At 40.6% G+C, this 13,258-nt stretch overlaps 1 protein-coding gene across 1 annotated transcript; it reads right to left on the bottom strand.

Moving 5' to 3' along the window:
* Positions 1-3,689: 3,689 nt before the first annotated feature.
* On the bottom strand, positions 3,690-9,841 carry STMP1 (short transmembrane mitochondrial protein 1). Its single transcript, XM_054631306.2, has 3 exons — positions 9,692-9,841; positions 6,635-6,688; positions 3,690-4,151 (listed from the first exon to the last, which is right to left on the bottom strand). Exons 1-3 carry the CDS (start codon positions 9,704-9,706, stop codon positions 4,071-4,073), a joined length of 150 nt encoding a protein of 49 aa, XP_054487281.1. The 5' UTR covers positions 9,707-9,841; the 3' UTR covers positions 3,690-4,070.
* Positions 9,842-13,258: the final 3,417 nt, after the last annotated feature.

The following is a 13,258-nucleotide window of genomic DNA, read 5'->3' as shown; positions in this document are numbered from 1 at the left end:
ATTCCTGGTAGTTCCTGTAAATTTCTTTTTGAATAGCAGTGTTTCTGTGCATCAGTCACTTAAAGCATCCCCAATGCATAAAACAAGAAATTGGCCTCACTTTTTCAACACTTCTCTCACCTCACCTGTTCCTGTGCTCCCCTTACCTTGAGCCTGCTGCTCTGCTGCACTCCAGCACACAAAGCTCAGGGCAGCCTCTGCCATGCAGAGCCCCCTCATCCTTTCTGCTCCCCTCCCTGCTCAGGGTGTTTCCCTGCTCCCCAGCAGGAGGCTGCTCTGAACACAGATCCTAAAATGGTGCTCAAGGCAGAGGCACTCCTGACAGGAGCACCATCCTGAAGCCCCAGGAGCAGGAGAGGAAGGGGCTGCAATGTCTGCTCATCAACATGGGAAACTTCCTCTAGGACAAGCGCTACAGTGGGTGGGCATGTCTGCAATACCAACAGTTTTGTCCCTACACACAGCAAGCAGAACATCTCTATGTTCACAGTGCATAAAGTTACTTTTGATCATTCTTCCCCTGCCAAGAAACTTTCTGGCTTGATTTCTTCCCAGGGCTTTAGCTGCTCTGCACCTTTCACTTGCACTCATCTTCTAATCCTTTGCACTTCATGCTTCATCCACCAGCATCTTCCAATTGCTTTGCTGCTCAGCAACATGAGCAGCAAAATCACTCTCTGCCTTCCTAATGCTGACTCCTCAGCTCTGCTCAGCTCCCACCACACCTTGCTAGCCCAGAGATTTCCCAGGGGGTATGAACATGGGATATTCTCATTTGTGAGAGACCAGCAACTGGCATTCCAGCCAGCCTTAGGGAGACCTGGGATTACTCACAAATCAAACAGGGTGCCCAGTAATGCTCTTCAGTAAGAACAGCAAGAGCAGGAGGTATGTGAAATGGCTCTTGCACATCTCAAACAATATTTCTTCAGAAATACTTCCAGGAGGCATAGCTTGTGTCTCATGAAATTGGTACAGAGGCATTTGGAGTGAACTCAGGCAAGGACTTTCCCCAACAGAGTGTTTCTCCTGTTTTGGTGCTCTTGGCACACTTCCACATTCACAGCTGCTGGCACTTGTCACTGCCATGTCCCACCAGACAGTGCATGAGGCAGTGAGCTGTGGTTTTGGGATGTAAAACCAATGAACATTCATGTTAGTGAAGTTCTGTGAGGTGCATCCACCAACTTTATTTGGGTTCTGGCACCAATAAGCTAATAAGTAGCTTTGCTGTCTGTTTTTTTTTTGTTTATTTTGGTTATTTACCCTTGACTGTTTAATGGCAGAAGAGTCTTAGGGCAGCATTTTCCAATACTCTGAACCCACAGTAAATGTTTTAGAAGTCTGTCAGTAGCTCATACATTCCTTTCCTCCCATTTTGCCTTGAACCTTCAGCTCCAGAATATGTCTCAAAAGAATCAATACATGAACAAAACTGTTTCCAGGAAAGGAAGGAAGCCTGCATATTTTAGCTGGCAATTTTAGCTATCCACATAGGCATTTGAAATGGACATTCCCAGAGTCCATGTTAAATGGGAAACTTGCTCCTAGGTAACTTCATGGAGCATCCATCTTTTGTGCTCTGCTATGACACCAGTGCACCCAAAGCATTCTGAGCCACCAGATGCAAGACCTGCTTAAAGCACTCATTATCTGTGCTCACCCTCTGAAAGGTAAGGTGAAATTTTAGTATCACCTAGGACAACCTCAGGCTAGGTCAAATGTGTTATACAGAATTTGCAAAGTCCACATCAGCTGTGTTATGTTATGCAGATTTACAGCTTACTATGTGGGAGGAAAAAACCCAGCTTGAGCTAAAATGGAAAGTGTTGCTAATAGTGTGAAACACCTCAAAAATCCTGTCTTTAATATTAATGAGCAGATATTGTTTCCACAGCCTTACAGCTGCAGCTTTTCACTTACTAATATGATAGGAAAAAAAAAAAAGAATTCTAACATCTGCTTGGAATGCTTAGCTGAAGAGTCAGCTCCAAAAACACTTTTAGAGTAACTGGCCTGTTTAGCAAAAACTACAGAGATTTTGAACATTATCTCACTTCTCATCCTGATGTAAAGAAAGGGAAGAATATAAAATATGTTTGAGCAAAGAAATAATCCAATTTTAAACACTAATATAATTTTACATGACAAGCAAAGAAAAATGAATGTGTTAGAGACAGTATTTTTCAATGCTCAAGAATAGGAAAGGGAGGGGAGGGAGAGGAAGTTGGGGGAAACTTAAGTTCATCAAGTTCATGAAAACATCAAAACAGCCGTGCAGCACTATCACTCTAGGGAAACACTTTTGGGCATGGAAGAAAATCCTTTCAGTCAGGTCTGAAGTCTGAAGGTAATGGAAATCTCTCTGGGTATCTTCCATACATGCTGCTACCACAGGGCTTCTGATAGCTGGGTTCAGGTGGTACAACCATTTCTCCCTGTCAGAGTTTCTTGGAGTGTTTCCTGTGGAGAATATTGGTTGTATCACTACTAAGATTGTCTGACTTGAGTTGTCTTTAAACTTCTCAAATAATCCTCTAAAAAAGACTGAAAGCTTTTATGTCAGCTACACATTTCAGAGCAGAGGTGAAAAGAAGGATTTAAAATTACAGGTGAAATATTCCTTATATATATTTATATTATAAATATATATATAGAATATATATGGAACTTCTTCTATATATATTCTTGAAGAAGAAGAAGGAGAATCTTTGTCTCAGGGATACTTTCCTCTGTTTCAGGAATGCATTGTGGAAGAACTCTGTCACCACCAAACTCTGGTGAATGATGCAAGTGTTTGGTGTATGGTACTCTGTAAATGTGTCTTTACTGATCCAGTGAGAACCCCTGAACTTGGGAGCCCACTCAGATACATCAAAAATTAAAGGCTTTGGGGTAGAGAGTGAAAATTACAATGGGTACATAGAGTTCTGTACTTTAAAGCTTTGACACTATGTTTATATCAAACAGCACATTTCCCTGACAAAGCAAGACAATTAGTGCCCAGAGCCTGGGTTCTTTTCCTTTTGAGTGCCCCTAGACCTGTCTAATGGACTGAACACCCATTAGAGATCAAAGCACATCTTCTGATTTAGTCTCTTCTGAGAGGAAAACAGACCATGTGCTCCATGTGGGTGTCCTATGATGCAAATGAAAACATAGTGAAAGGACAAACCACTTTGAAGGCACAATCCTGATCCTAATTAAAACATTAATGGAGAAGCACTCTAGGTATGCTTTAATCTAGAGCCTGAACAAATGGAGGTCATTCTCTGTGCTTGTCTGTAGCACTTCATCACCAAGCATTCTCAATAAGAGCATGAACGCCTTCCTGGCACTCTTCTGTGTTCTTCATGTCCTGCAAAAAACTGTCAAGGGCACTCTGTCATTGAAACCATGTTACAGAGTTGATAGACCTCTTCCATTTTAAGGGAAAAAAAAAAAAAGATAGATTCTTGAATTAATAAAATTGACATCTCTTCAAATCGTTGCAACTTTTTTTTTCAGAATTTATAACAGGATTTTTGCAGAATTATGGTTTCAAGCAGAAGACAAGAGTTTTACAATGGATATGTGTTTTCTTACACACCAGGGGTTTTAAAGGCTGCTTTTTTTGCTTTGCTTGTGTGTGTGGCTTAAGGACAGTGAATAACCACTGCTCACAACAAATGACAAGAAACTCTGAAAGCTACTTCTTGATGCATTTAATTTCTTTTGTGCTGTTCTAAGAGCTAAGATATTATCAAGTGTGAGGTTACAATTGTAACAGGACCAAAAGCACTCCAGTTGGATCAGGTAAAAACAGGTTACAAAATATTAGGAAAAGAAATACTGAAAAATACAAATGATATCATCCAGTCACGCATCAGTTGCAAATCCAAATTCTGAAACCCTTGAAAACCAGTCCCAGGAAAAGTTCACAGCCACCCTTTCAAAAGGATATTCCAGTTCTAGGAGACTAAGAGTGGAGCAACCTCCCATGCCAACCCTCTACTTGACCTTTGCTGCCTGAAAGGTAAAAATTGCATCCTTGCTGCACACACAGAGTTGACCTGGGGAACATTTCTCTTTCAGGACTTGTCATTAGGAGGTTTCTTCTTGGCTTCCACATCCTTCTTAAAATCTTCCAGCTTCTTTGCAATGTTAGGAATCTTTAAAGACAAAACAAAACAATCAATCCCCACACTACAAAAAATCTATGGCTATGTGAGTTTCATCAGGAAAGACAATAACATACACAAAGCAAGAAATTCCATAAAGTTTAAACTGGTTTTTAAAAGATATTTCCAGTATCTGTTACCTTGCACAGAGATTAAATCTAAGCAGTATCAGGCAAACAGCAGATGAGAGCACCTCACATGAGGCTTCAGGAAATACTTAGATTATTAAAGCTATAAGTCAGTTGTGATGGGAACAGGAGGAAGGAAAAGGATCACCTAACAGGAAATTTAGCATGACCAGTCTGGCTTCCTGACTGAAAGAAGACAAACTCCCAAGAATAAGCAGATTTAAACACTGATGCACAGGCTTTCAAAGGGGAAATTAGATTGCACTATACTGATCATGTCCCAAGAGAAAAGAGACCTTCAAGAGCACCAAATATGTTCTCAAGAAATTTATTAAGAAATATTTCTCCTGGTTCATCTTGTGGGAAACCAAATTCCTCACTGGGGAATTCTACTGCATTGCAAATTGGCACCCTTTTGCAGTTTCACACTTGAATGAAAATTCAATTTACTGCTTGTGAGCTCCAAATCTTCAGCTTTCTCTTACAAATAAAATAATTTTGATAAAATAATCCAACAGTAAATTTTGATCACTTGAAAGGGAAAAAAAGCTGAAGCTCTTAACAGCAAAGAAAAAATTATGACTAGCTAAAACTGGGGAGTGATAATGTACAATTTTACAAAGTAATGTATGATTAAAACAAAATTAAAGCAAATTTTCCACTCTTAGCTGTGAAAAAAAAAAATCCTGGGTTTTCACTTCATATGCAACCTGACCACAGAGCAGAAGTTAATCCAAACAGAATGCTGTTCTCTTATTGAATAGTCTGAGGCTCACAGAACTGGTAACAAGCTCCTCTCACCTTCCTTTTCAGAATGAAGCTCTGTCTGAGAAAATGAAATTAAGAGCCCAGCCTGTAACTTGCCTGACATTTAAACTAAACCAAGAGAACTCCACCACTGTCAGCAGAACCCTCCATGTACTTATTACTAAGCACACTGTGTGTACAGCTGCAGAATTAGGACCTCATTATGACAAGCTTATATTAAATGTCACCTCAAACCAATCATCCTTAACACCAGCAGTAAAATTTCCATGTTCATGCTGCAAATCAGTGTTGCATTTCCAGGGAACTTCTTCCAGCAAATCAAAAGCCTGAGTCCCCCTCTTGTGGCAAAACTTTATCAGTGCTGCCAGAATAGCACCATTCAATGTTTGTGATACATATTGATACATCCAAATATATTGTTATGACTACATTTTTGTAACACTGTAAAACCTGTATTGGACAGAAGCAGCCTTTCATTAGTCCTTTAACTGGACTGACTGACAGGAAAAATCACCAAAGTTTGTGCATAAACAAAGAACAAAATGTAAGATTTTTTTCTTAAGCAAGATGATTACAATACTGAAGATGAGAGGAAAGCAAAACATAAAAAAATTTGGTTTTTTTTTTATTAGGGCTAATACAGATTGCCTAAGAATTTAAAAATTTTTATATGTTAAATGTTATTAACTCCTCTAGCCAGTAAATAAAGTGGCACTGCTCTTACAAGGGATTCTGCTGACTAGGCAGAAAGTAAAAGCATTTTTTGAAGGCTCAGCTTGAAATCTTTTTCCTCTGCCCTCTCACATTGAAAACTGTTAACTGAGAACTGAAAGAACAAAGTTCTCTTTCTTTTCTCACTGTGAGAAAAGGAGGAAATAAAAATTGCAGGTCAATACACTTCTTGAAGTAGGAGAAAATATCACATTTACAAGAAAAGCTGGCAAAACTTATTTTCATTATAGGTCCAGAAGAAAAACATTTCACAGGCTTTGAGGATTTCTATTAACAGTTATACTAAGAGGAGAACACTGTAAGAAGACAGGCTGAGACAGGAAACCAGTATTTAGTGCTGGTAAAATCCATGAGCAATTGATAAACCTTTTCTGTGTCTCCTGTCTTTGCCTGTGGAAGGCTGGGCTCTAGGACTGAACAGAAGTTTAGGCTTTAAGCACTGCACTACCACAGATGATGTTTTGGTTACACTTTTTTTTTTTTTTGCAATTAAGTTTGGAAGAGTCCTACAAGATCACAGAGTCCAACCTTTGAACAATCAGCACTTTGTTAACTAGACCAGAACATTAAGTGCCATGTCCAGTCATTCCTTTAACACCTCCAGGGATGGTGACTCCCTGGATGACTTCCCTGTGCAGCCTATTCCAATGGCTGACCACTCTTTCAGTGAGGTAATTCTTTCTGAAGAACTCTCAGTTCTCCTGTAACTCACGTGAGCATGATCTGCATTCTGTTCACATAATATGAACCATCAAAATAAAGACTGATTAAATTCTAATTGAGGGAAAACAGTCATTTATTTTCAGTTCAGGACAGGTGTACCTCTGAGAACAGCCAGATACTCACATCATAGTTCTGAGCCAGATACATCCCAACCACGTTGCCAAGAGTAAAACCAAGCTAAAAAGAAAAAAAGGGAGAAGAGTTAACATCCTTGCATCAAAAGCTTATTGGCTAAAATAAAGAAAAAGGGGTATTTCAAGTTCTTTCATGAGTTTTCACTCCACTCCTACGTAATTTCTCATCTTTCATCCAGAGAGGTGCAATTTTCCCCATCTTCCTCACCAGAAACACCCTGCCATCATTTCCAAAATAGCACACAGTTTTGTTATTCAATCCACATCCCCAAGACTATTTGGATCAAGCTGTGTTCATCCTTGTAAGGTTCTCAGCACATCCACAAAGGCAGTAACTCCTAAAAAAATAGGGGAGACAGCAGCAGGGACCTACACATCACAGAACTCTTGGTCCATGATGGGAAAGCCTAAAGCAATACCCCCAGTGCTCCGTGTTGGAAAGGGACATACATGTCTTAGGAAAAAAACCCCAAAACTTCACAACATGAACTTAAACTGATGTAAACCTGCTTCTTCTCTTCTGCAGCAACAGCTGGGCATCTTCCAGACAAACCCTTCTGACCCCAAGAGATTAGTTCTCAGCCAAATCCACTCTGATCTAGGGGCTCCTCCAAGGCAGTACAGTTGGCTGGAAGCTGGGCACAACCTGTTCTGACAACTGTGCAAACTTATAGCTGATGAAGGGAGTCCATAAAAATGCACCCTGGAAGCAGAGCAAGAGTAAAACACAAGCACAGTTTCTGGCCCAGACCCTGTCTGCCAGCTGAGGAAAATCCTCAAGCATAAGAACAATTCTAGAGTGAAAAAAATTCCTCTCTACAAAGGCAGGTGATGAGACTTTCATTCAGCAACTGCTAAATATCTTACATTTTATTTTTGTTGTTACACTTCAAAAAAAGCCTGCCCTATACCATGAAATCTCATTTAACTATTTTGAAAGGGGGCACTACTAATATTGTGCTTTCATCCATTGTTAGTAGACAAATCACTCTTTGTAAGAGCTGAGAACAGTTCTATTTTAAAAAATTGTTATTGCTCAGGGTCACTGCTGTCAAAATAAGACTATTTTAAGAAAAATAAAACCACAGTCCACAAAACAACTTTGCCAGCATTTACTGACCAGACATCTTTTCCAGGCCCAAAGCAGCACTGCTCATCTTTTCTGTGATCCACATTCCAAAAGCAGCACTGGTGAAAATCTATCTATAGAAAACTAAAATTGGCTGAGAGCTATCACATGACTGCAAATTACTTCAGTATTTTCTTAAACCCATTTTTGGTCTTATTACTTATATTTATTATATCCTTCTATTCCTATAATTATTTTTTTAAACTTAGCTTTAACAATTTAAGAAGAATTAGTCCTGTGTGTACTGTCCTGCTTATCATATGCTCTTGTAGTTTCAATTATCAGCTAAGTAGGTACTGTGGGAGATACTGACAATAATGCACTGATGAAAACCAGACCTGTGGTTCCTCTTAATTCAGAGTATCACTCTAGAAGAGGAGAATTTCCTGTATCTGTAGCAGTCTGGGAAGTCACCTGGAAGCACAAACCAGATCCTTGTTTATTAGCAGTGTTCTAGGCTTTTAACCCAGAACCTCTTCAATATATGTCATATTCTGTTGAGAGACAACCCTTACTCAGTAGAGATAGTACTGAGATTAGTACTCCCTTAAAGTGTACTCCTTTATTGGAAAGTCCAGCACTGCATCCACCCAGTTAGATTTATTTTTAGACCTGACAATTCCAACAGTGGGGAAAAAAAAAAATCACTACTTAAAACTTCAATTATATGGAAAGCAAAACACATAGCCAATGAAGATGTGCATATTCACTAAAAACAACAGGACTGATAAGGGTTCAGGGTCTTCCAGTTTCCACCCAGCATTTCGAGGTGCTTTGTAAACAAATGGCTTATTTAAAGCTTAACTCTGGACTGCAAAAACACAAGGTTTGTGAGATTATTCCTTTATCTCTCTGCTACAGCCCTAACCAGGGAGAGCAAGAGTCAAACATCCAAACTACACCCAAGCAGGGAAGAAACCCAGAATTAGTATATCTTTTGTCTAATGGTCATGCACTAATGAGAAGTTGTAATTATAAAGTATTTTCATCTAGAAAAAAACCAAACCAAAAAAAAACCAAAAAAGCAACAAAAAAATCCCCATTAGCAGAAAGCAGTAGAGCTGATAAACACAGAAACTTTGAGAGAGGCTAACCATATTTAGCCTTACTGAAGGTTTCCATTGGGGTGCAGAGGGGATTATAAACAGCTATAGAAATGACTGAGGCTTTCATACTTGTTATTATGAAGCTGGGATGAGAAATAGGCCTCATTTATTTATTTATTATATAAAAACAGGCAAGACTATCCCAATTTACAACAGGCCATCATTTCTTGCTCTGTATCACTTGCTATGAAACTCACTGGCCTGCTGCATTATCTCACCCCAAAGCAAGATGCAGTCTAATATTCAGTCTAATAATTCTGCTGTTCTTCGGGGCAGTAATGAAACGCGATCCCTCGCTTTAATTTCCATATATAAAAACCCACATCTCCAGCGGTACACTTTTAAGGGTGTACAAAACGGCATAGGCTGCTCTCACTATGAAGGAGGCATTTATGCTTACACAAAGAAATTTGAGCAGCAAGGAGAGCATCACCGTGAGCAAGCAGAATCTCCAAGGCAAATTAAGAGCACGGCTTGGAGGAAAAACAAGCGGTGCAACTCCATTTTCAGAGCAGCTTTACGGCACCGTTCTGCGAGAACAAGGGGGACGGGTGGGAAGGAGAAGGAGAAGGGAAGCCGCCCAAGGATGGGGCGCTGCCGGGGAGCCAACACCGGGCGCAGCCGCCCCGGTGACAGGGGCCGCGGGGTGGCCGGACACGGGGCCGTGCTGTGGCCGGACACGGAGCCCCTCGGTGGCCACACAAGGGGCCGTGCTGTGGCCGGACACCGCGCCCTTTCCCCTCAGCCGGGCAGCGGCCCCGCCGTGCCATGACGGCAGCGCGGCGCCGCGCCTCAGAGCCCAGAGCCTTACCAAGAACTGCAGCATGGTGCCCGCTGCCCGCGCTGCCGCCCCGCCCGACAGCCGGGGAAGTGAGGCGGGCGGCGGCTGCTCCCCTTCCGGGCCCGCCCTCGCCGCTATGGACTGGGGAAGGCTCCGGCCCGGCCTCCGGCCCGGCCCCGCCGCGCCCCGGCCTGAGGGGGAGCCGCGAACGCGCCATTCCCGGCCCCTCCTGAGGGGCTGCGGGGGGGTGCCGAGCGGTGCCTGTTTGGTTTTAGTTTGGTTTTGGTTTTTTTTTTTTTTTTGTTTAGGTTGCATGAGTAGTTGTTCTTTGTCAATCACTTTGGGTTCATTAATTCATTGGGATTTGGGCAGTAAATCTCAGTTAGGAAGAATTCTCTAGCTGCGAGTCAGTAAGAGATCGCAGGCTTTATCGCAATTTATTTCAAAACTCTTCCCCCCCCCCCCCCCCCCCACCTCAGCAAATTTTCAGACAAAAAAACCCTCAGAAAAATAAAAAAAACCAAACACCCAAAGAAAAAACCTAACAAAAAACCCTCAAAAAACCACACACACAAGAAAACAAACAAACAAACAAAACCCCCCAAAAGACAAAATCCCAAACAAAAATAACCCACCCCAAACAAAACAAAAACAAAACTAAGCAATCCCCCCCCCAATGAGATACGTATATGTTTGAGCTCTTGGGAAACTCTACCCTGAAAGCAAGTTAACTCATATTGCATCTCAGTTTCAGAAAGCCCCAATGCTCCATCTAACAGAAAATTTGTAGCATCTTCCTTTCTAAGGAAGGGACCTTGGTGAAGTAAAGTATCTCCTACCCACTTCAGGAAAAAAAAGCACAGAAAGATACTAAGTAACACCTCTTTTTTTTTTTTTGTTCTGCAAAGGACCTGGACTTGAGACCACTTTCTCCTGAATTTCAGGGTGTCCCAAAGCTGTTGTGTTCTTCACTCCCTGAGAGAGAGCTGACAGCTGGAAGTGACACAAAGACTTGAATGGACGTGGCACAAGAGCCAGGGCTGGGCTTCCTTGTCCTCTGGAATGACTGACTCTTCCAGGGGTCTCTCAAATGAGCTTTGTTCTGGAAAGAAGAACAAATGAGCTGCTAAAAACTATTTTCCTAATACTGAAGCCTTCTCCATGTGGAGGATCAGAGCACTGAGACAATATTAGACTCTAGCCTGAGCACATGTCAGAAACCAGATGGGGCAAACAAGGCTTTTAGTAGTTATAATGCCTCCACAGTATCATCACAGGGAAATAAGGCTCATTAAATATGTTGTTATTATACTTAGGCTATAATGAATACAACATGTGTTTGATAGTCTTGGCTCAACATTACTCTACAGGGTTATTTTCCTACATGCCATAAATTTCCTCTGTGACATTTAGAGGACTGCCAATTTTTTTTTCCTTTAAAGTAAAACTATTCCATTTGCATCAGCCAATGCTGAATCATTTTGGGTCAGAGAGTGTAGAGGGTGGTGCTGTGGATGGCATACGTTAATGGAAGGAAGAGCTCACTCTGATAGTTATAAATGCAACAATTATGCTTTTATAAATGGGGCTGTGGGAGAGAGAAGCTAAACCAAAAAACCCCAAAAAAACAACCTAAATCTACTTTTTTTACTGCTAGGGTAGACTTTCTCAATGTTATCTACTATACTCTGGTATCCTGCAAGTACAATCAAGCCCATGAGGCATGCAGAAAACTTGTTTCTCAGGAAGTACTGGCTACTCAGCATTATTCTCAATATTCTCTAAATCATATTGAAGATGCATTCATGTTGATCTAATATTGTTTTTTATGGAGCATGTGCAGTGCATATGTACTCCACTCTATGGAAAGTGAGAGTACCTTTTTTAAAGGATAACATTTAATTTAGCCTGCTTTTACAATAAATTTGCTGGGTTATGAACATATTAGGACAATGATGTTTTAGATGTTAGGCCCAGTAGAAAAAGAAGGGTGTTCTGTCATGATATTGTGAGAATTGCTAACAAAGAAGAGTTTAAATTTTGATATCCCCATGAGTCTACGTGCCTGGACAAAATTTGCCCCAGTGAGAGAAGTGGCTGACATTGCTGCAGGGCCACTGTCTATAATACTAATATTTATAATTAAAAGTTATGGAGATCAGAGGATATCTTTAATGACTGGAATGTCAGACACATCTATAAGAAGGGCCCAAAAGAAGGCTCAGGAAACTAAAGAATCATTAGTGTGGCTTCAACCCCTGGGACAGGGATGGATCAACTCCTCCTAGAAACTATTACAAACCAAGTGAAGCAGGTGATTTTTCTGTACAGGCCCAGTAATTATGTGATTGTCAGATCTGGAAGCAGAACCAATAAAATATTTGATGTGAAAACTTATGATAATTGTGTTGCAAACATCTGAGAGTTTATTTGAATATAGCAGTAGTATTGATTTAGCCATCATGAGATGCAAGCAAAGCAAGGCTGGTAGGGAGGAATAGTGTTTTGGCATTCTAATTGGTATCCTAAGGAGTAATTATAAGTTTGATATAGAAGATCCTTCTCAGAGATGAAAATTATTTAAGTCACAGGATATAAAAACTAAACTTAAAAAGTATTCTCTTTTTACTTTCACAATAAATAATATACAACTTTGAATGTAAACCCTCAGAATATGTATGTTTAACTGTCTTTTTAATACCACTCTTCATTTCCCATGTGCAGATGGAAAGGGAAATCATACTGCCTTGAGGTAGAAATGTTGTAAAATAAACACCAGATGGAGCCAGAAAACCTTCTACTAAAATTTCTGTTAAAATTTTATTGTGTTTAATCTATACATTTTGGTTTTAGTTCTGCCCATTTTCTTTGCTTTATTTTAGTAAAATATCTTCTATAGTCTGTGATGTGGTTTCAAGGTTTCTGAGAAGCTGTAATTATCCAGGACTCTTTTGTCTTGCCATGGAGACATGCACTATTATAGTACACAATAGATACACAATGTATTCTGCAGTTGACATGTATTGAACAATATGTAATAAGAAATTAGAACTGCAGGATAGTAAGCTTGCCAAAAACTTAGTAGGACTTATGACCTTTCAAGTGTAATTGCCTACCTCAAAAAAAATAGGTAGCCTTTCATCTCAAATCTTTCCTGGTGGAGGTGCAGTTTATTGTTAATTAAAGTTGTTGAAACCATCTTTTCCAGAATAACTTCCAGTGCCTTCTGTCTCCTCTTAGTGGCTGTATCCCAAAGGCCCTCTGGAGTTCTCAGATCAATAGCCTGATACATTTTTGACAGAAAAACAGAAAGCATCACTGACTCACAGTGTAAGTCAGACTGTTTAAGGCCAAATTTTCAAATGTAGTTGTGACTAGAAGAAGTAGTTAGTTTATAGTGGTTCATATTGACCCTCTCAAAGTCAATTTTTACACAGAGCTCTCTGAGAGCCAAAGCTGATTGTGTACACTGGAGTCTGCCTGGCTTTGTGTGAATGATTTGTCATTCAGAGAGGCAGAGAGAGCAGCTTAGCCCTTTATGCCAGCCCTCAGCCAGCCTGCAGAGCCCTGCAGGAAACGGGGCTGCAGCAGCAGCTG

The sequence above is a fragment of the Agelaius phoeniceus genome, chromosome 5 (assembly GCF_051311805.1).
Source record: "Agelaius phoeniceus isolate bAgePho1 chromosome 5, bAgePho1.hap1, whole genome shotgun sequence".
Taxonomy (NCBI): Eukaryota; Metazoa; Chordata; class Aves; order Passeriformes; family Icteridae; genus Agelaius; species Agelaius phoeniceus.
Note: the sequence above shows the minus strand (reverse complement) of the source record. Positions and strands in the feature narration are given on the sequence as shown.